This window comes from Denticeps clupeoides, chromosome 20, assembly GCF_900700375.1.
Source record: "Denticeps clupeoides chromosome 20, fDenClu1.1, whole genome shotgun sequence".
Taxonomy (NCBI): Eukaryota; Metazoa; Chordata; class Actinopteri; order Clupeiformes; family Denticipitidae; genus Denticeps; species Denticeps clupeoides.
Genome location: NC_041726.1, coordinates 10,885,596 through 10,905,718, shown reverse-complemented (window position 1 = coordinate 10,905,718; position 20,123 = coordinate 10,885,596). Strand labels below are relative to the sequence as shown.

The 20,123-nt window shown below is 45.9% G+C and overlaps 1 protein-coding gene across 23 annotated transcripts in view; it reads right to left on the bottom strand.

The window, feature by feature from the left end:
* Positions 1–20,123, bottom strand: part of macf1a (microtubule actin crosslinking factor 1a) — a 131,809-nt gene that overhangs the window by 37,295 nt on the left and 74,391 nt on the right. For 22 of the 23 annotated variants that reach the window (XM_028963287.1, XM_028963289.1, XM_028963290.1 and 19 more), the window contains 24 exons: positions 13,081–19,143; positions 12,845–13,000; positions 12,427–12,642; positions 12,211–12,354; positions 11,830–12,120; positions 10,912–11,061; positions 10,577–10,810; positions 10,320–10,493; positions 9,348–9,689; positions 9,069–9,260; positions 8,552–8,728; positions 8,126–8,249; positions 7,831–8,030; positions 7,184–7,501; positions 6,882–7,048; positions 6,018–6,174; positions 5,487–5,598; positions 5,231–5,293; positions 4,799–5,037; positions 4,368–4,497; positions 3,647–3,846; positions 3,053–3,560; positions 1,778–2,769; positions 569–1,069 (listed from right to left, as the gene is read on the bottom strand). In XM_028963287.1, coding sequence (XP_028819120.1) covers positions 569–1,069; positions 1,778–2,769; positions 3,053–3,560; positions 3,647–3,846; positions 4,368–4,497; positions 4,799–5,037; positions 5,231–5,293; positions 5,487–5,598; positions 6,018–6,174; positions 6,882–7,048; positions 7,184–7,501; positions 7,831–8,030; positions 8,126–8,249; positions 8,552–8,728; positions 9,069–9,260; positions 9,348–9,689; positions 10,320–10,493; positions 10,577–10,810; positions 10,912–11,061; positions 11,830–12,120; positions 12,211–12,354; positions 12,427–12,642; positions 12,845–13,000; positions 13,081–19,143 — 11,850 coding nt within the window. The remainder of the gene's footprint in view (positions 1–568; positions 1,070–1,777; positions 2,770–3,052; positions 3,561–3,646; positions 3,847–4,367; positions 4,498–4,798; positions 5,038–5,230; positions 5,294–5,486; positions 5,599–6,017; positions 6,175–6,881; positions 7,049–7,183; positions 7,502–7,830; positions 8,031–8,125; positions 8,250–8,551; positions 8,729–9,068; positions 9,261–9,347; positions 9,690–10,319; positions 10,494–10,576; positions 10,811–10,911; positions 11,062–11,829; positions 12,121–12,210; positions 12,355–12,426; positions 12,643–12,844; positions 13,001–13,080; positions 19,144–20,123) is intronic. The other variant, XM_028963293.1, reaches the window with a different exon arrangement.

Here is a 20,123-nt window from a genome sequence, read left to right as displayed (position 1 = left end):
AGACAATCTGACATACCTGGGTGACAAACATCTCATTATTCTTGTTATTTGTTTTTTTGTGATAATTGTTTACGCAGACAGAACTGAAATAGACAAATCAGTTCTATATAAAAAGCCCATAGTTAACTTTTCTAATTTGTATGCATTGACTGCTTGGTGGCATCTCCTTTACATGATTATACTTTTCTTATGTATTTTCTTTGCCTTATGTATTTTATCACAACAGAATATGATATATGAATATGATATGTTTCATATCAACACCTGTAATATGTATTTACTGATTAAGAATACACTGATTATTTAATTTTATCAATGCATTTTTGAGACACTAATTCATTCATTGAGACCCTATTAATTGATTTGGCCTTCAGTGTCATGTATTGTGTAATATCATCTAATGAGCCTACTTCTTGTGGACAATTACTTCTTAATTGATGGCTTTTATTTGAGTTTAATAAACTATTTTGATGGAGAAACTGGACAAATTGCATTGCTAGATCACGCAGAAACCCAATGGGAAGATGAATGAGAAGGAGGCCTGGACGGATGAGTTTAGGGACCGTACCTTGAACTCCTGCAGCTGCTGTTTTATTGCCTCCACCTCTGTGCCCACGACGGCCTGAACATTCAGGCTGTCCTCTGCACGACCCAGCAGCCCTTGCAGCTCGGCCATGCGGGTGTAGAACTCCTGCACGCGCTCTGCGGCCGCCTCGATCTGTCCCAGCCGTGCCTGACCCCTCTCTGCCAGTTTGCCAGTTTGCCGGCTCAGGGCCTCAGTCTCCCTGCGGAGGGCCAGCAAATCAGGGGAGCTTCCCTCGCGCCGCAGCATGGTGGTGCACTCGCCGCAATGGGCCTCCAGCTCCGAGCGCAGGGCCGAGAGCCGGGACAGGAAGCCACGCACCGCCTCTGCCTGCGAAGCCAGTGAGTCAGCGTCCCGTCCCACGGGGCTCAAGCTGTCCAGCTCATCGTCCAGGTCGGCCAGCCGCGAGAACACGTCCCGGACCCGTGACTGGACCTCTCCCACGCCCTGCAGGCGCGTCTCGAGAGACGAGCAGCACTGTTCAATCTGGGACATTAGAAGAATGAAAGAAAGAAAAAAAGGCTGGTATATAGTTTTTAGTGGTAAGTGTTGCCAGAAACCTAATTAATTTTTTTTTATTTAACTGCCACCACATCCTACTGAAACAAAGTTTTATATGATCAGAGATATTATTGTAAATTTGAGGATATGGGACTTTTCTGCATAAGAGTTATTTACATAAATGAAATGCACATTAATGTATCAATTTTACTAAACAGCCCAAAAGATTAAATAACTGGATGATTTCATGATTTCATTCACATCATGTTAAAACAGCCAACTGCCGCCTAAAATATTTTTTTAAATATAAAATAAAACAAATTGCAAAAATGAGTCATGATAATGGGAGGAGGGGGGTCTTATATTCGGGTCTATGCGGTATTTAAACAGGTATGGCATTTGGCAGATGAAAGTACATATGACGTTATCTGGCTTTGTCCCAATCAAATCAGACCGACCAGTTTTTCTAGCTAAGTATTTGCAGTTTGCTGATAGCCAAAGGTCAGTCTGCCTTCTTTCCAGAGACATGCACAAACACACACACACACACACACACACACACACACACACACACACACACACACACACACACAAAGCTCCTTGTTATAAATAGCACATTCAGTGATGTTGGACTGGTGAGGCAGTCCAGACCTCATTCTTTGGAAGCGCCATGTCACACCCCCTCCTTCTCACCTTCTCAGTGACATCTCCAAATTCCTTCTCCGTCTCCTGGGCTTGATGCTCTAGTTTCTGGACTCCCTCAGCAGCGCTCCCTGCTGTCTGCGGGGCGTCCTGCACCAGCCCTTGGGCCAGGTGACGCAGGTAGACCACCTGCGGCTGCAGGGACCTCAGCGAGTCCTGCTGACTGCGCAGGCGCTCAAGACTCTTGTTGCTGCAGGCCTGCGGACCCAGTGCCTCCTGGACCTCGATTTGATGCCGGGCCGCCTCCAGTCTCCTCTCTACCGCCTGCCGGCCCTCTTCAAACTCCTTCAGTCGGCTCACCAGCTCCTCTAGTTGACTGGTGCGCCCGTGCAGGTGTTCTGAGAGCTCATCCATGCGGCGGTTTAACTCAGCCTTCTCGTCTCGCACCTCTTCTTCTCCAGACCTACACAGCTCAAGCAGTTGGTCAGCTGCCATGTTCAAAGATTCTAGAAGGGGCCGCCGGTGGTCCAGGTCCAGAGCCAAGCGCCGAGCGCTCTGTAGGGCCTCTTCAAGAGCTGCTGTGTCCAAGGATGGCTGGATCTCCTTATCCTTCACCTCACAGTCTTTTACCCAGGGTGTCAACTCGTTACGGTGCTGCTGGTACTGTTCGGCCCTGGCTTGGGTCTCGGTCAGCCGGCCGATGCGCTTGGAAATACCCTGGCTTAGTGTGTCCCAGTCCTGTCGTAGGTTGGTGAGCCTGGACTGGAGAGCTGCCCTTTCCTCACCACCAGGGGGCAGAGAGGCCAGCAGGGAGGCTCCTTCTGCCTGGATGAGCTCATACGGCCCTCGCTGCTGGGCCACTCGGTGCTGGAGCTCGTCCTGCTGGGCGAGCAACTCCCGCAGGGCCTGAGGCTGCCAGGGTAGACTGTCCCCAACCTGCTCCTTGGACCCTTCTTCATCCAGCCAACCACGGAGCTCCTCAAACATCTGTTGGAACTGCTGAGTGCTGGACAGAGCCGCCTGCAGCTGGGACAGACTGTCGGCTGAGGAGGGAAGGAGAACATCACCCATTAACTTCGCATTATTCATCAGTGCGAATCTACTAGATCAATTAGGCGTTTGATGTGATTAATGTTTAATCACCTCACAAATAGGGGTTGGGTAATACCAAGTATTTGGCAGGGGGGTGAGTTACATTAAAAGAAAATTAAACATTATTTTGCTGGCAAATGAAATAAAAAACCAAGAAGTTATTAATGTCATTTGGGATTTGGGGAGGGGCCTACCTAGCTCCCCTGCAAAATATTCCAATCTTTATATGCTCACCAGCTCTTTCTTCAAGAGTCTTCAGCGGCACGCTCACACTCTCCAGCCTCTTATTGAGCTCATCTCTGAGGTATGGCTCAGCAACGATGGTACTGAGATCTGTGCAGAGCTGCTCGGCCTTGCCCAGATCCTCACGTCTTCTCTCGAGCTCCGACCGGATCTCGCCCGTCTCCTGCAGCCGGCGCCGCAGGGCCTCAGGCTGGGCGCTGAGCGTACCCTGGGCGTCCAGCCTCTCCCCCAGGGTGGTGACGCTGAGAGACAACGCCTTCAGAAGGCCCTGGTAACGTTCACTAGTGCCCTGTGCGCGGTCAATCTGGTCTGAGCGCAACGAGAGCCGGGAGGTCAAGCCATCCCACTGGTGGGTGATGGATCCCAGCTCCTTACGCACCTCCTCCAGATCTTTGGCCTCACTTGAGTCCGTGTCCCCACCGGGAGACAAGATGCCCTCGGCTGCTTTGGTCAGCTGGTCGAACTGCGGCTTACGTGTTTCAAACTCACGCAGCATGAACTGAAAAAAAGGGGAGGTTTTGGCAATTAATTCAGCATTGAGCCCCCTCTACATTTTTATAGGGTTTTGCCTATCCCTGGTTGTACCTGAACTTGCTGTTTCTGCGTGTTGAGCATGTTGGGGTCGATGCTCAGGGGGCCGAGGACACTCATCATTAGCTCCTTCTCTCGCAGCCAGGGCCCCAGCTGGTTGGCGGCGGAAGCGAAGCTGCCGAGCCTGTCAGCGCAGGTCTCTAGCTCCTTCTGCCTCTGTGTCGCCGTCTGGTTTGCTTTTTCCCAGCGAGAATCTGGGAACAGGCAATTAGAGTTTCAAAGAGCAACTCGCAAACAATGACCTAATGACAATGCTAGGCCGAAGGCATTGCAGAAATTTCCAAGTATCGGCAACTGTCAGTGCATGAGTGATGGTTTTAATAACGCACGGGCCCACCACAACTGAGGCTGATTTACAATCCTGTCTAATTTGAGACTGCATCCCAGAGACACACATCACAGATGGAATTTAAAATAATAAAGTCTTACATTTGTGTGCAATGTGTGACTCATTCTGTGCAAACGATGGAATTGTTTACTATTGTGCCACAGAGACCTCTAATTAAACGCCGAAACGAAAGACCAAAGGCCTAGTGTTTAGTCAGTAGAGCAGCAAAGTAAAAGCAGCAAACTTGGTCTTTAATCTCCTCTCAGCTCTTCTCTACATGCCACCCCATCGCGATCCCCTGTGGATGATCGTGATCACAGAGTCCAACCACACTCCCTTGATTAATCCGTCTCCACGCGTGTACACTGTCCCGTCTGAAACACTGACCGATCTCTCTGAGCTGGAGCTTCCAGCTGTCCGCATCGGGAGAGTCTGGGTTCTCAGCGATCAGCTGCTTCAGCGTTCCCTTCAGATCCTCCACATTCTCGGAATGCTGGGCCAACTCAGTCAGTAAGGCCTAGAAGAGAGAAGAAGTGTCTCAAACACTTAAATTGACAATACTTTAATAAGGGCATGTAATAATTAACATCAATTGCAGTCATCAATTGCACGACATCTTTTGCAAGCGCATTTAAATTATTTTGAAATGGACACCCTCTGTAATTGTTTTAAATATGCATAGCTGCAAGTTTAATAATTCACAATTTATCATGATTAATCACAACATAGTTTCAATAATTTTGAACTGATTTAGGAACCTACTTTTAAATACACAGAACAAAGAACAAACTGACACTTTGAAAAAGAACCCCCCTCACCTTGTTTTCCTGGGCCTGGGCATGGACTGCTTCAGGTCGGGAGGGGGACGCTGTCTGCCCTGGAGACAGTCTCTGTTCTCGGTCTCCCAGCCACTTGGAGAGAGCCTCGGTCCCCTGCCTGGCCCGCTCCCGCAATTCCATAGAAGCCTGCTGCCGCGTCTGCCGGTCCTTCAGGTCTCCCCCAAGCCGCTCGTATTTACTGTTTACATCTGCCACAGCAACCTGGATCTCTGTCAGGTCTGAGACCATCACAAATTAAAAGAATTTTTACCTCACACTCAAGAATTATAATGACAATGTACAGGTGTACATATACACATGTAAACAAGACACCAGATGCCAGACAGGGCCCAACACAGAAACAAGTAGGGAAAGAGTGTCGACTGCAGTGTGAAGCACACTGTGAGTGTTGAGGTCATTAGGTGAGCTCACCTTTGCAGGTATGAATGCCATTGACACTGCTGGGGCCACCGGCGCCATTGATCTGAGGGACACCTGGGAGAGAGACATACAGTGCTGACAATACTCCGCATGCGTGAACACATCAAACATGTGTAAGCCTCGAACCGAAACGCACAAACAAGCTACAAGTGGACACAGAGGGGGGGTGGGGGTACTGCTGACGTATTGCAGGAGTAACCAAAGTCAAAGACAGCAGGTACATCAGAAACAATCGACATTAACGTACTGATCTTGCTCTGAGGGGCGGTGGTGCGGATGATGAGGGACTCCAGGGCCGAGCTGCTCAGGTTTAGCTCCTGGACACGGGCGCCGTGGGCTTCCCACTCACTCAGCAGGTCCTACACACAGGAGAACATCAACATTAACATTAAGGTTAGCACCTTCATCAAATCGTACTATTAACTTTCATGCTAAGTCACATCAGTGGGGTAGTGGCTGGTCAGAGTACACAACTTCTACTGGAGAAAAGCTCAAAATTATTTGATATAAATTAGACAAATTGTCAGGCAGGATTTTTTTTTTTTTTAATAAAGTACACTTAAAACAGCAGGCTATAAAACATCTAATCAGTCATACCTAAAAAATATAATTAAATAAGTAAAACATTATCATGTTATCACATTATTATTGTCATTGAAAAGAAAACCTCCTGTTTGACCTAAATGGTCCAAAGATGAAGAAATCCTAATATAACGGGGCAGGTCCATTTCGCCATTCTATACCCCATGAAGTGAAATGTCTGCACGATAACACACACCTTCAGCTGCTGCACCCTTCTCTGCAGCGCCTCGGTATTGAGGTTAGGCTCTTTGGCAGGAAGCTGCTCCTGTGCCGTCTGCAGCCACCTGAGCAGGGAGCCGGACAGCAGACGGAACTGCTGCAGCTGCTGTTCACATTCCTGGATGCCGGCGTACCTGAAAAGAATAAAGGAAAAGAGTGGGACAGCCATTTTTTATTGATGACACACTCTGGAGAGCTAGAGCTACAGTAGCTAGGGTCAGAGGTATAAGGCTGCACAGCTACCACCCAGCCAAATATAATTCAACCATCTAGACGAGCTGTCAGGAGCTGTTTTCCTTAGCAGCAGCCGGAACGGATGACCAGAGACACCCTGCCTGTGGTATGCTACTGACTGGGATATGGATGTCAGCTTGTCCATTTAAAGAAAGGCGACAATTTAAAATATTCCCTCTTTTAAAAGACACTTATCACCAAAATGGGAGCGTCATTGCATCACTTGTGGGTTGTGGATTATCCGCCGACGTGTGGGCTGCATATAGGTCTTATGTAAGTGCTGTTCATTCCGAGGAAAATTGGCTTGACATGGCTTTGACGTATGAAATCGTGGCTGCCAGTGTGGTGCAGATTACGGACAAAGATGAGAGGCTAAGTGGCTCTTGCTCATGGCTGCATATTCTTCTGATAGAACTCCACCTGGTGGTCTAACTAATTAATGCAAACTTGCTTTTATTGTAAAAGAACAATAAAAAAAAATCACATTAGTGGCTGTTTAGAAATACTCAAGTTTATCAGGGGTTTTACAGGGATATATGTCCTGCCGACTGTATGTTGGAATATGGCAGCATTTCAGAGACTCCAACTCCTTGGGCAAAGAACTCACCTCTCGTTGACACAGGATTCCAGCTGCGTGAAATAATCAGCGACCTCTCTGGAGGTATCCAAAAGGGTACGTGCATTGGCAAACACAGAAGCCTGACTCAACTCTGTTCCCAGTTCCAAAAATGATTTCAGTTGGCCAGCCTCTTGGGTTAGCTCAGATCTTATTTCCTGTACAGACAGAGAAGAATACTATTTTAAAATTCAATAAGAACTCTTCTAAGCTATTCTATGTCCATAAATTCACTTTTTGACGGTCATTGGTGAAGCAGTAAGGGAGAATGTAGATGTTCTGGTCGTTCTGACCTCTACAGCCTGTCTGTAGTCCTCCAGACTGTGGTCTGGCTGTCCCCCTGGGCCAAGGGCTTTGCTCCGGCTTTGGGTAAAGCTCTGGAGGCCTGAGCCAAGCTGCTCAAAACTCTCCAGCTTGGGCAGAACAGCCCGCAGCTCTGCCTCCCTCCGGGCCTGCTTGTCCTGAGCAGCAGCGTAGCACTGACAGAGGTCCTGTAGTGCCCCCTTCAGGCTAGTGGCTGTGCTGACATCTGCAGTCTTGAGCAGCTTGGAGACAGAGTCCCGTGTAGCATCCACACTGCCCTGCCTGGACAAGAGCTCCTGTCGAAGTTTCTGATAAAAGAATAAATTAAATCAAGTTATATAAATATTTATACCCCCATAAAATAATGGGAAGGTGAAAGTAGCCTAGTGGGTAAGACACTTCCTATGAACCAGAAGACAACAAAGTCACAGGTTCGAGGCCAACTTGCATCCCTGAGCTGGACACTTAACCCTGAGTATAACTACTGATTGTAAGTCGCTCTGGATAAGGGCATCTAATAAATGCCCTTTTAACCGTGTTCACGGCCCAAATATTGCAATTCCCTACATTGTCTTAATATTAATAAGCAGCTGAGCCTCAGTAGGGTGGCACTAGTAACAGACAGACAGATTCTCACCTGATTCTGTGTAAGTGCCTCCTGCACAGCCTTTGCAGTGGGCTGCATTGATCCAGGAGCCAAAGGCAACCCATCCAGCCAGGAGAGTAAAGTCTTCAGGCCCTCCTGGACACTAACAGACTGGGCCACAGCCGTCTGGAGCTGTTCGGCCTTGGCAGACACTGACTCAGAAAGGCTAGCAAAGCGGCTCTCTAAATTGTCTGCAAAGGAGTAAAACAATCAGCGCCTAAGATTTTTTTTGTGTGTGAATCGATAGGAAAAAGTCGGATACTGGCAAGAGTGAATTGTGAGGTACCTGCAGTGTTCAGGATGTCTGAAGCATTCAGTGAGGGTGACTCCTTTGTACTGGCTAGATCTTTTCCTGCCCTTTTAACCTTCTCCAACTGAACTGATCGCTCCGCCAGATCATCTTGTATCAGCTGTTGGGATAGAGGAGAAGAAAAGTGAACAAAAGATTCAGTTTGATGGATGAAACTATAAACTATAAACATGACTAAAACAAAAAACTGCCCAATTATAAGACAAGGTTTATTTCTTAAAATTCTGTCTGGAAAAAGTGCAGTGAGTTTGAAAAAGGAAGGGTTGTCTAAATGTTTAAACCAATATGGTATTTTCAGAAACAAGACTTATTAACAAAGGTTTCAAAAGTTTCATATGATATCTACTGTACATACCCTATTAACAAAGCCTGTTAAATAATTGTAAACATCACAACCCTCACCTGCACAGTGCGTAGTGAGTTCTGCAGCGTCTGGGAATCCGCCTGTTCTGCGCTGGGTTTCAATGTGCTCTGGTTCTGCTCCTGAGAGCTCAACCATGATTCAAGAGACCTTGCCTCATCCTGGTACTGCTGGTACTTGTCCAGAATCCACACCAGACGTGTTCCCAGATCGTTGGACTATGATGGAAAAGGAAAAAATAAGCATGATCCAGGATTTACAACACAAGGCTATAAGATCTTGCCATGGATGTGTAATCAACAGAGAAATATCCACTTGACCAACTTTACTTAAACATGTGCAGGATACCTGGAGGTCTTTTTCTATTGCTTTTTAACAAACAAATAAATGCTTTCACACTTCAATTATATTTACAGATCTATATACATACAGGGAGTGATCTTTATTTATTACCTAAAAAACAAAATGTGGCATAATGGTCCAGTTTCAAATAAAAAAACATGGACCTCAGTCCATTTCTGGCTCTGGAAGACTAGAAGACCCCTAGTAGACCCCTACCTTGCCGTGTAGTGAGTTGTAGTGTTGTGTCACTTCCTGTAGCTTGCCACTGACAAGATTCTGGGTCTCCTCCAGTGCAGAGTCAGCACCGCCTACCCTCTCTAGTGACCCCTGGACTGAGTCCAGAACCTTCTGAGCAGAGATGGACACGAAGCGAAGATCGGCCTTATGGCAGATCACATCTTCAGCCAGCTGAAACACACATACGCGAGTTATAGTCACACTATGCATTTTAATCACATCAATATTCATACTTATTTTACATTTATTACTGTATACCTTTTTGTGGTCTTCCAACCTTTTCTTCATCCCTTGTGCATCGGTCTGTCCTTCTCCAAGGGAATGCAGCTCCTGCTCACTCTGTTCCAGCCATGTTGCCAGGCTGCTGTGCTCCTGCACAAACTTGGCCAGTTCGTCCTGCACAGTGTCAGTCCGTCTCAAGCTCTCCTGACAACTCTGGAGTCGTTCCTGGTGTTGGCTCTGAAGTTGGTCCAGCTTCGCCCGGAGCCTCCGTTTCTCCTCTGGGGGCACACTAGAGTCGGGCTGGTCCAACAGCGAGCGCACTGACTGCGATACCTGCAGCAGGTGAGCTTGTTGGGCTTGAAGCTGCTGCAGCTCAGCCTGCAAACAGCGGTGAAGTGAAACGCTCAAAAGCAATTAAAACTTTTCAAGAGCTCACAGAAAATAAAATGTTCTACAGAGAATGATCCAGGGTTCTTACACATTTTGACAAAACTATTTTCTTGACTTTTCCATTACTCTAAGACAAATTTTCATGACCATGTGTTCTCAGAAATTTCAGTGAAAATGTGGGAGAAAAAAAAAAAACAAAAAAAAAACAAGTTTACCAGAATTGTACCCTGAAAAGCATAACTTAAACTACAGTGATTCTTCCTCCAATTTCAGGTTAGTGTGTAGATCAGCTGTATATTACATTACTTTTAAAAGGAGACACGTGGCTACGGAGGTGCTGGAATACGGAAACAACGCACACCGCGTGACATGGTTCACTACGTAAAGCCAGCAAAGATACTATGGACTAGTTTAAACATTGAAAAACGTTTCTTGTGCAGTCTTACGGGAACTATGTACTTCATGTTATACATTCGTGTGTTAATCAGATTTCAGTTACTTTTCTATGACTTTTATGTCTATTTCCTATTCAAAAACTTTTAAAGTCCTGAAAAATTTCCTTTCAAGTTCCAAGACTTTGAGGTTTTTTTATGACCATAGGAACCCTGGAAAACTGACCTTCAGGGCACCACTATGAGAGTAGAGTGCATTCTCCGGTGCTGTGGAGAAAGAGGAATCAACGACCATCTCCCCAAGTGACTTCCGTTTGTCAGGCTGATCAAATGAGGACAGCTCTTCAAGCAGCAAATCAATTTTTCCCTGAGTTTCTTGCAGCTCCTCCACCGCCTTTGCCTTGGTGAGGGGACAGAAATAGACAAAGGATGTCAAATGCCAACAGTGGTATGGCACAGAGTATGAAACCGTATGGGACGTACTCTCTGTGTGTTCTGCTGGACAGTGGTGCTGATGGCAGTGTCCAGCTGGGCCAGTGAGCTTTGTGTTGTGCTCGTGAGGGAACTGTACTGCTCCTTCATATGTGAAAGTGCCCCCTGCAGGCTGGCCTTCTCCTCCGGGGTCAGACTGTCCCCATGCTCTACCAGGAACTCCTCCACCGATCGTATTGTTTCCATTGCCCGATCTCCTTTGGTCTTTAAGTCTCTCTGCACCTCCTGAGGGAAAGAAAAAAATAAAAACACTCAAATAATGATGCTAACACTTTCAAAGTAGAAAAATTCAAAAAGGCTAGAAAGGAGGCGGTTTAGCATCTGACCTGAAGCTCTTTCTGTTTCTGCTGTAGCGCACTAACATCACCTGACTCTCCTGCAACCTTCCGATTGGCCAACAGACTGGCTGCACCAGCCAACCACATCTTGAGGCCATCTAATTTCTGCGAACATTCTGCTTTCCGCTGCTGCACCAACTTCAGAAAAGAAACCAGATATAGAAATTAGAACAACAGAACACAGGCATTATCTGTTTTTGAAAACCACGGCACATCAAACAGTAAATTTCTTTCAGGCCTCACGCGCACAGCAATGTCTCACACGTTCTCGCAACACTGCCAGGGTATCATGACCAGTTGGTAGAGCACAGTACATATATTGCCATTGGTTTGAGCAGGATGTGTCCAGAGTTATCGCACACAAGCAAACAAAAACAGTTCAACAAGTCAGTCGAGCCACAGAAAAACATAATACAGAAAGTGTCAGACATCTGCATTTCCCCCTCCTTTCCATGTTATACGACAATACAACAAGAAAAAAAAAAAAAAGAAGAGGGAAATGAATTGTAAGCGTGGTGGATTTATAATCTCTAGCATTTTCCGAGGTGGCACAAGTGACTCCTGAAGGGTGGCACAAGTGACAATCTGTAAGAGCAAAGCAGACATATTAATACACATACACACATGCGGAGTGCAGCACAGATTTACAAGAAAGTCAGTGTTGGTAGTAGGTAGTAGCACCAAGCTAAGCCTTTATTTATTTGAGCAGGAGCAGAAAAAAAATTGCATAGCAATTTTATCTTTATGAAGAAAAAGATGGCTGTGGGTGCATAGCAGAGCTAACATTAATATTTAACTTGCAATTGCAGGTCCAGAAAATAATTGTGTAAGCTTTACTTGTGAAAAGGTGAATTAGTAGATATTGTAAATTTAGGGACTGCGTGAAACACCCCGGCATTTCCAAACCTCTCTCTCCCTTGTGACCTCCTCCACCCTCTCCTTCTCTTCCTGCTTCCTCACTTTCTCTGCGAGCTCACGTTCCTCCTCCCTGGCTTTCTGGGAGGAGAGAGCATCTGTCCTGGCCTGTGTGCGACCAGCAGCCTGATGAAAGGCCCTTTGAAGTGTCTGAAGCTGCCCAAGGAGGTGCCTGCTCTGTTCTGGAGCCAGGTCCTGAGCATGCTCAGAGATGAACACCTGAATGTCCAGAGCCACAGAGCTAACATCAGCTGAGCGAGCTTGGAGCAAGTCCTGCAACTCCTGGACAAAATGGGATGAAGAGAGAAGAGTCATGATGAGGCGGCATAATTTCCATAAACAATTCAAATAAAAGGGTACTGCGGCTAATACCTTGCACCGCTGAAGTCTTTGCGCCAGTTGTTTATAACTATCTCCAGATTCTTCAGAATTTATACGCCCCTCTGTACTTGTAAGCCAGGACAGCAGGACTTCTACACGCTCCCCCAGTAACGTTAGTGCTCCATTCACTGCCTCCTAGGGTTAAGAAAAACGTGGCTCTTTAACCCTGAAACTCTGTGGAATCTCAGGGGAACAGTTGTTTATTACCTTTTGTGTGTCACGATGAGTCTGCAGTCCAAGAATTGTACTCTTGGACAAGTCTCTGGCTGCATCATAAGCCCTGGTTAGGCTCCGCCCATCTTTCTCCAGGGCCATCAGTAACTGAGATGGAAGATCTTGAGGATGGGATTCCAGTAGGACCCCAGCAGCCTCTAATTCCTTATTTATTTCTGGTTCCAGATCTTTCAGTTCCCAAGCAAGAGCCTGGTGAGATGGTTGGAAAACATATTAGTTAAGCCAATGCATGAAATTAAGAATATGGGATAAAACATTGTGATTGTAAAATATTGTGATTGCTTACTTTTTATTTCATCTTAATTGTAAATATTGCAAAACATTCAACAATTTTTCATATGAATTTTTCACAAAGAAAATGTATGTTTTGCCTAATCCACAGTAACCTCACCTCTGTCTGTGTAATGATGTCATCTAGAGCAATGAGGTTGCGTCCAATTGACTGTTGCATATGTTGTTTCAGGCGTACCTCAACGTGCCTGACCATGGACAGGAGAGCTACGATTTGTTGGTCATGTTCAAGGCATGCTTGACGTACAAAGGATGACTGAAAGACATGCATACACATCATGTTAACTAAAACTCAAAACGACATCTAAAATTACCCCCAAAAACCCTGCCGCTCACCCTACTGGTCATAGGAGTAGTCTTGTCCGGTTTCATCTGAGGTACTCCAACCATTTCTTCTTCTACACCAACTGCCTCTTCCTCCTCCAAGCTCTCAACTGGATCAGACTCAAGAACTTCCTCAACTGAAGTCGGGGATCCTGTAGATTCTTCAGGGTGATTTTTCTGGGCCTGTGGTTTCTCTTTTGTTTTTTCAGACAGAAGTTCAGACGTTTTGGGAGACTCAATCAACTCTGGAGGAACACTTGTGATCTCAGGTTGGTTCTTGCTGGCAGCATGTTTAACTGGCACCAACCTAGTGCCCGTAGACTTTTCAATAAAAGCAGAGTTTAACTGAAGATCATCATGGACTTCTACGTGTTGACATGGCTCTTTGTCTATAGAAACTGGTACAATTTCAGTTTGCTTCAGTCTCATTATGTCTGGTTCAAGACACCTCAAGTCAATGAGATTTTGTTGCTCATTATCCTCTTGTCCTTCACTGCTTAAAGTGACAAGATCACTATCCTTATCACATTTAACAGAAGTAACTGTTAGCTTGTCTGGAAGGCTGTAAACCTCACACTCAATATGGGAAGCATCGTGTTCAGTTGGGTGAACATGGATTTTTGTCGATTCAAACTCTGACTCGTTTGCTTTATGTTCTTCTACCTTGATGTCTAACAAGTCAGTCTGAGACTTCAGATCCACATCAGTGACTTCATACTTAGTTTCCTCCATGGTTTTCCCACTGTCCATTATCTCCTTAGGAACATATTCCGAGAATTTTGTGTAGTCCTTTGGTTCTGCTTCCACGGTCTTCTCCTTCTTGACTCCTTGCCGGAGTGCTTCAAGCTCCTCTGCTGCCTGCTTTTCACTGACACTACGCTCAAACACTTTTCTCAGGAGGCTCTCCTTTGCTTTCAAGAGCAAAGCTTCTTTTCCTAAAGCTGGCAGACTTGCCTTTTCTGTGTTAGATCCTTCTTCCATTTCTCCTTTCCCCTTAATATCCTGTTCCAAAGAATCTTCTTCTTTAGCCTTTGGTTTTGGTTTCTTGGCCTTCTTTTTCTTTTTCTTATCTTTTGCTGTGATCGCACTCATTACTTTTCTCACTTTGACATTTGGAGCTTCTTCTTGCTGCTTGTCCTCTGCTGTTAGTGTGGGAACCTCGCTGACTAGCTCTGGGTGTCCGATGTCAAGATCTTTACCAGAAGCATCAAGCAAGCTGTCCTGGTTCAAAACCCCCTTTAGGATTTCCTCTTGAGTCTCAAGCAAAACTGTGGTCAAAGTATCATTATCTATGTTAGTCACAGGATCTGAGGAAACCTGTTCTTCTGTTGGACTAGTTCTTCTTTGCTCTTCTTTTGAAATTGTAGCATGTATTATTTCTGATGTAGACACTACTGTTTGACACATTTTGCCAACATTGTTGCCCCCAGCTTTTGGCTCATTAACTTCCATGGTCACCTCATTTGTATGTATACTTGCAAAGTCCTTAATACTTGGAATGGTCTCAAAATCAGTTTGTGTGTTTTCAACATTGTGCCCCTGTCCTGGTGAAATGATCCCATTGCCACTTGTATCTAATGTCTCAGTAGCTTTAGCTGTTTGCTTATCTGGGTCTTTTGACTGACTGGGCCATGAAAGGGTGTAATCAACAAAAGATTGAGCTGGCTGTTCCGTGTCTTCATGGAATGGATCATCTAACTCTCTCTCTGAGGGATGGGAGATGTCAGTCTGAATATTTTGCTGAGGTTCAAAGTCCTGAAAATCCTCCTTTATCTTGATTTCTGGTTTTAGAGGACAAGGAGCTGGAGTTTCCATAATCAGATCAGAACCAATCTCTTTCTCCAACAAAGCAACTTCTTTTTGAAAGTGTTGTCCTCTGTCCAGTGGCAGAAAATATTCTAAAATATGTGATGATTGCTTGCTGTTGGCAGGAGTAACTGGAGTTTCAGAGTACTCCTCAACAACATCTTCTTCAATGACCCCCAAGGTGCATGTGAGACCAGCAGCCATATCTCTAGTAATTAAACCACCTTCAACAGCATCTCTCAAGTTAGAAATCCTCTCACCACTGTCTGAGTCCAGTAAACCACCCTTCTTCATTTGATTAATGGCAATAATATGGGCTGTATCATCTCCAACAAGGCCTCTGTTAACAGCTTCACCAAGAGTTACACGTTCTCCACTCAGAATATCGACAATTCCTCCAGTGTCAGCTTGGCTCTGAAGCAGTCTCAATGCAGGTTCTGGATCAACGTTGCCTGATTCTACCGCTTGAGGCAAGGTTAAAAGATCCCCTGTTGTCTTATCCACCACTCCTCTAAAAGGCTTCACTTCCAAAAAACGCATACCAGTATCAATGTCTATCTTGCCCTGTTTAATAAGCTCTGAATATGGTACAATGTGGGCAGTTTGTGGATCTAAAATGCCACCGGTGACACCTGGTGAAGCCATTGCTGCTTTTGCTATACGATCATCCAGAAGACCCACTGAGACTGCTTCTGTCAATGTTAGCCTACTTCCAGAGGCGGGATCAAAAACTGAACCAGTGGATGCTTGCAAAAGGGTGGCTTTTGGACTGGAAACAGAAGCCACATGTCCTTGACAAAGCTGCTCAAGCTCCTCCAGCTCTTCAGCAATCTCACTGTTTACAAGACCCTGACAGAGGGCATCTGACACTGAAAGCCTAGTCCCAGAACCATGGTGTACAATACCACCCTCTGCAACCTGCGTAGAAAGCGCTTGATGTGCTTCATCCTTTCCTATCAAGCCTCTCTGAAGGGCCTGGTCCAGAGGCACAGATTGCCTAGAATTTGGATCAATGATCCCATCAGTCTGTAACTGTAGTCTTGCCTTTATTAGAGAGGAACTTGTGTCTGAACCTTTTCCACGACACGATTTCTCTAAAGCCAGCAACCCACCCTTTTGATCATCCTCAATTAAGCCCATGTTGGCAGCAAGTGTCACAGACACTTTCTTGTCCCGGCGAAGGTCAACCACTCCCCCAGTTACAACCTGTGCCTCCAGAAGGCGAGAAGCAGTACTTGAGTCCAGAAGGCCTGTCCTGGCAGCCTCTATCAGTGAGCAGATACGGCCACGCTCCACATCCACTACGCCACCAATGGTCTTCTGTGACTTTAACACACTGGACATCAGGGTCTCATCCAACAATCCCTCTTGTACTAGCTCCTCTACACTGAGTGTTTCACAAGTACTGGTGTCAAGAAAGCCACCAAACAGTCCTGCTTTAGCCATTAGTTTGACAGCTGTGTGTCCTGGGAGCACTCCCTGTGCCACAGCTTCATCCAAGGGCAACCTCTGACCTCCCTCAATTATAAGTCCACTTCTATGCAACTCTGATGCAAAACTTTGCAGCTCTGCACTTTGCTCCTCTGGTGGCACAACCTCTTCTTTAATTGGTTTAAAACTTGTATCCTTGGGCTGCATGGCCTCTGAAGCATTGCCTTCACCATTTTGACTCAACCCCTTATCTTTTACTTGTGTTACTGTGCTTTGTAAAGGTTCTTTACATCTGTCCTGTAGTTTTGTTTGCTCCAGAGCACTGCTCTTTTCAGCCTGGGCAGACTGTTCTGCTACTTCTGGAGGCTCCACCACCACTTTACCTGAAGTTTTGTCTCTAAACACAGTGTGCAAATCTTGTTTTTGTGGCCCATGAGTCTTCGTTGGCTCCAGTATGTCATTCCTTACACCCTTGAGAATGTGTTCATTCGTAACCATAGCTTCTTCATTTGCAGCCATTTTTGTCAATGAAATGTTTTCTGTTTCCTGGCCTTTTGGTTGTTCCATTGCACCTCTGTCTTTGGAGTCAAGAATTTGTTTACCTGTCTTTATTAGCTTTGCCATGTCCTCATTTGTAACTATTTCAGTTAACACTTTCAACCCTACTTGCACTGATGCACCACCACCCTCAAGATGAATAAACGTTTTTGGTGGAGAAATCACTTCCTCAGTTGCAACAATTTCCATGAATGTGCTGCTTTTAGAACTTTGTTTACATGTATCTTGGAGCTTCTCTAGAGCACCGTCTGCTTCACTCTGAAGAGCTTGATTGTCACGAACAGCTTTTTCATTCAGTGAATCAACGTCAATTCTAGATTCGGTAATTGCACTGCTAATGGCTTGGTCAACGGTCACAAACAATGCACCATTTTCTTTCTGTGTGCTTGTAACTGCCTCATTCACAGTAAATCTCTCACTAAATTCAATTTCGTCAGATACCACAGCTTTAGTTTTATCCATTTCTTTCACCTTCTCTTGAGCAATCATTTCTGACTTTTCTCCACCAGTCACTAACTGCCTAGTGGCTGCCAGGATTACAGGTTCTGCTGGTGACCAGGATTCTTCAGTCAACACATCAGTGTCTGTGGGCTTTACGTGTTGTTTGTCACTTAATACATCATCCATCAAATGTTTATCTTCTTCTCTAGTCATGTCTTGTGATTTGTCAGATGGCTGAGAAATGTTCAAATGTTGAGACTGCACCCACTGTGAGCCTTGCAGGTTCCCTGTCCTTGCCAACTTTTTCACTTGGACTTCATTTTCATCTGTGTGGACATCTATCCCTGATGTCTCAGCTGCACCCTCCTCACCCACATCTAACTTCCGCTTGTCTGAGGGAACCTCTGACTGCACTATTACTCCACTGGCACTAACAAGCCCGCCAAGCTCTGGCTCCAGAAGAAGTAGACGCATGCCAGAGTGGGCATCCACATAACTGTGAGTTCGCAAATGGGCCAGGAGATTATTTTGAGCTTGCTCTTCAGGCCCTGTCTGATCCAGGATGGCCGAAGTACAGTGTTTCCCAGAAGTAGATACATTTGTCGAGGACGGTGCTGGAGATGAAGATGAGCTCCAGCTCAGTCGATTCAAGGTTAAGGAGCCAGATTGAGTCATGCAGGGCAGAACATCTGGTATTTGTATCTTCTTGAGAACATCAACCACACCCGGTGTAATGACCTGCTGGGCCTTTTCAAGGGGAATCAGATTACCACTTTCTGGAATGTATAAGGCTCCAATAGCGTGCCGCTTCAGAAGAGCTTTCCTTGCCAGTTCCCCTGATACAACACCCTGTTGCACAGCCTCTGCAATAGGGAGCAGCTCCCCTGACTCAGGCCACATTACGCCCATGAAAGCCCAAAGCGACTCCAGCACCAGCAAGCCCATTCGAGGAGACAGCAGGTCTCTTTGTATGGCCTCATCAATCCCCAGGCGCTCTCTACTCACAGGGTCTAAAATTCCCCCAGCCTGAACTTGCTTAGTAAGCAAAGCACAGGCAAGGTCCTGATCCATCAGGCCATGTCTTACAGCCTCATCCACAGTCAGTCGATGCCCTGATCGTGGGTCTGCAATTCCGCCTGCAAAAAGCTGGGCCTCCAGCAACCGGACAGTCACATGACGATCTATCAGACCCTCTTGCACAGCTCGGAAGATACCAACTTTTCTGCCTGATCGAAGGCAAACCGTGCCCCCCGGCTGCTGACGGACAGGCAGCAGGTACATACCAGTCTCTTCATTCAGAACACAGCGTTGCAAAAGTTCTGAGAGGTTCAGCTTCTCAGCTGTGTTAGGGTCAATGAGCTCTCGTTGTCTGGATCGTGAGTACAGCTTCTCGTGAATTCTGGGAGGGAGCAGATGTTTCTCCAATGCATCAGAGAGACTGAGTCGCTCCCGTCTTGGCGACTTCTGTAGCCCTCCAAAATTCAAATACATGTCAAGTATACGCAAGCCAACCTCCTCTCTGATCAGTCCTTCCTCCAGCGCAGCAGCCACTGGAATTAGCTGGCAACCACTGGTGCCTGGTTGGTCTACAAGGTGCAGGGCAGCCTCAAGCTCTGAAAGTGACAGGCTGGTGTGGTTGTCGATCAAGCCCAGGGCAAGGCCCTCTTTCAGAGAGAGGCTGACAGAGGTGTCAGGTTGTAAAAGACCCCCAGTAATGACCTGAGCCTCCAGCAGCACATGACAGGTGTCTTGGTCAATAAGGCCGTATTGTGCTGCCTGGAACACTGGGAAGGTCTCCACAGTGCCAAGGTCAATGACTCCAGCAACAACAGCCTTGCTCTGCAGAGAAAAAGAGAGAAATGTAGATTAGATATCTTTTCAATCTCTATGCTTCTGTCGCTTGATAATTACAGCATTCTTTAAAAATGTCATGATTGTTTTTTTAGAAGAGCAAAACCAGAACAGCAACCAGAAAGAAGAAAAGCCTTAATTTTTTACAGTAACAGCAATGTTTAAATATTATGATATACTACATTGAAATAAACCTTGATGTGATGTCAATTTTTTTTAAAAATTCACTGTAATTAATGAATCAATACATGCAAATAACATTTCAGCTACAAAGCAGTAAGCATGCTATTGCACAAAAAGAAATGTACGTACTGAGCTAGAAAAACTCACCAGAAGGGATCAAAGATAGTTCAGGGTAAGGCAGGTCAGAAAGGAAGCAACGGTAAGAGAAAGCAAGCACTACTTACCGTGGTGGGGTTGGTTCCGAGATGCATACACATTGACACACCGAGGGGTCGGCACGTTGAGGTGCGACAGGGTGAGAAGCGTCGATGTTAGCGTTTCTGCATGCCGCGCTCCGTCTGCCTGAGCCAGTTCCTAAAACTGCCTGAGATCTGACTGAGCCCTGAACAGCTCTCTGGAGTTATTAGTTATTACCTTATTATTAATTACTCATTATTATATATATTTATATATATATATATACACACACACACACACACACACACACACACAGTACAGGCCAAAAGTTTGGACACAACTCCTCATTCAATGTGTTTTCTTTATTTTCATGACCATTTACGTTGGTAGATTCTCACTGAAGGCATCAAAACTATGAATGAACACATGTGGTGTTATGTACTTAACAAAAAGTGGAGACCTGACCTCCACAGTCACCAGACCTGAACCCAATCCAGATGGTTTGGGGTGAGCTGGACCGCAGAGTGAAGGCAAAGGGGCCAAAAACACCTCTCGGAACTCCTTCAAGACTGTTGGAGAACCATTTCAGGTGACGACCTCTTGAAGCT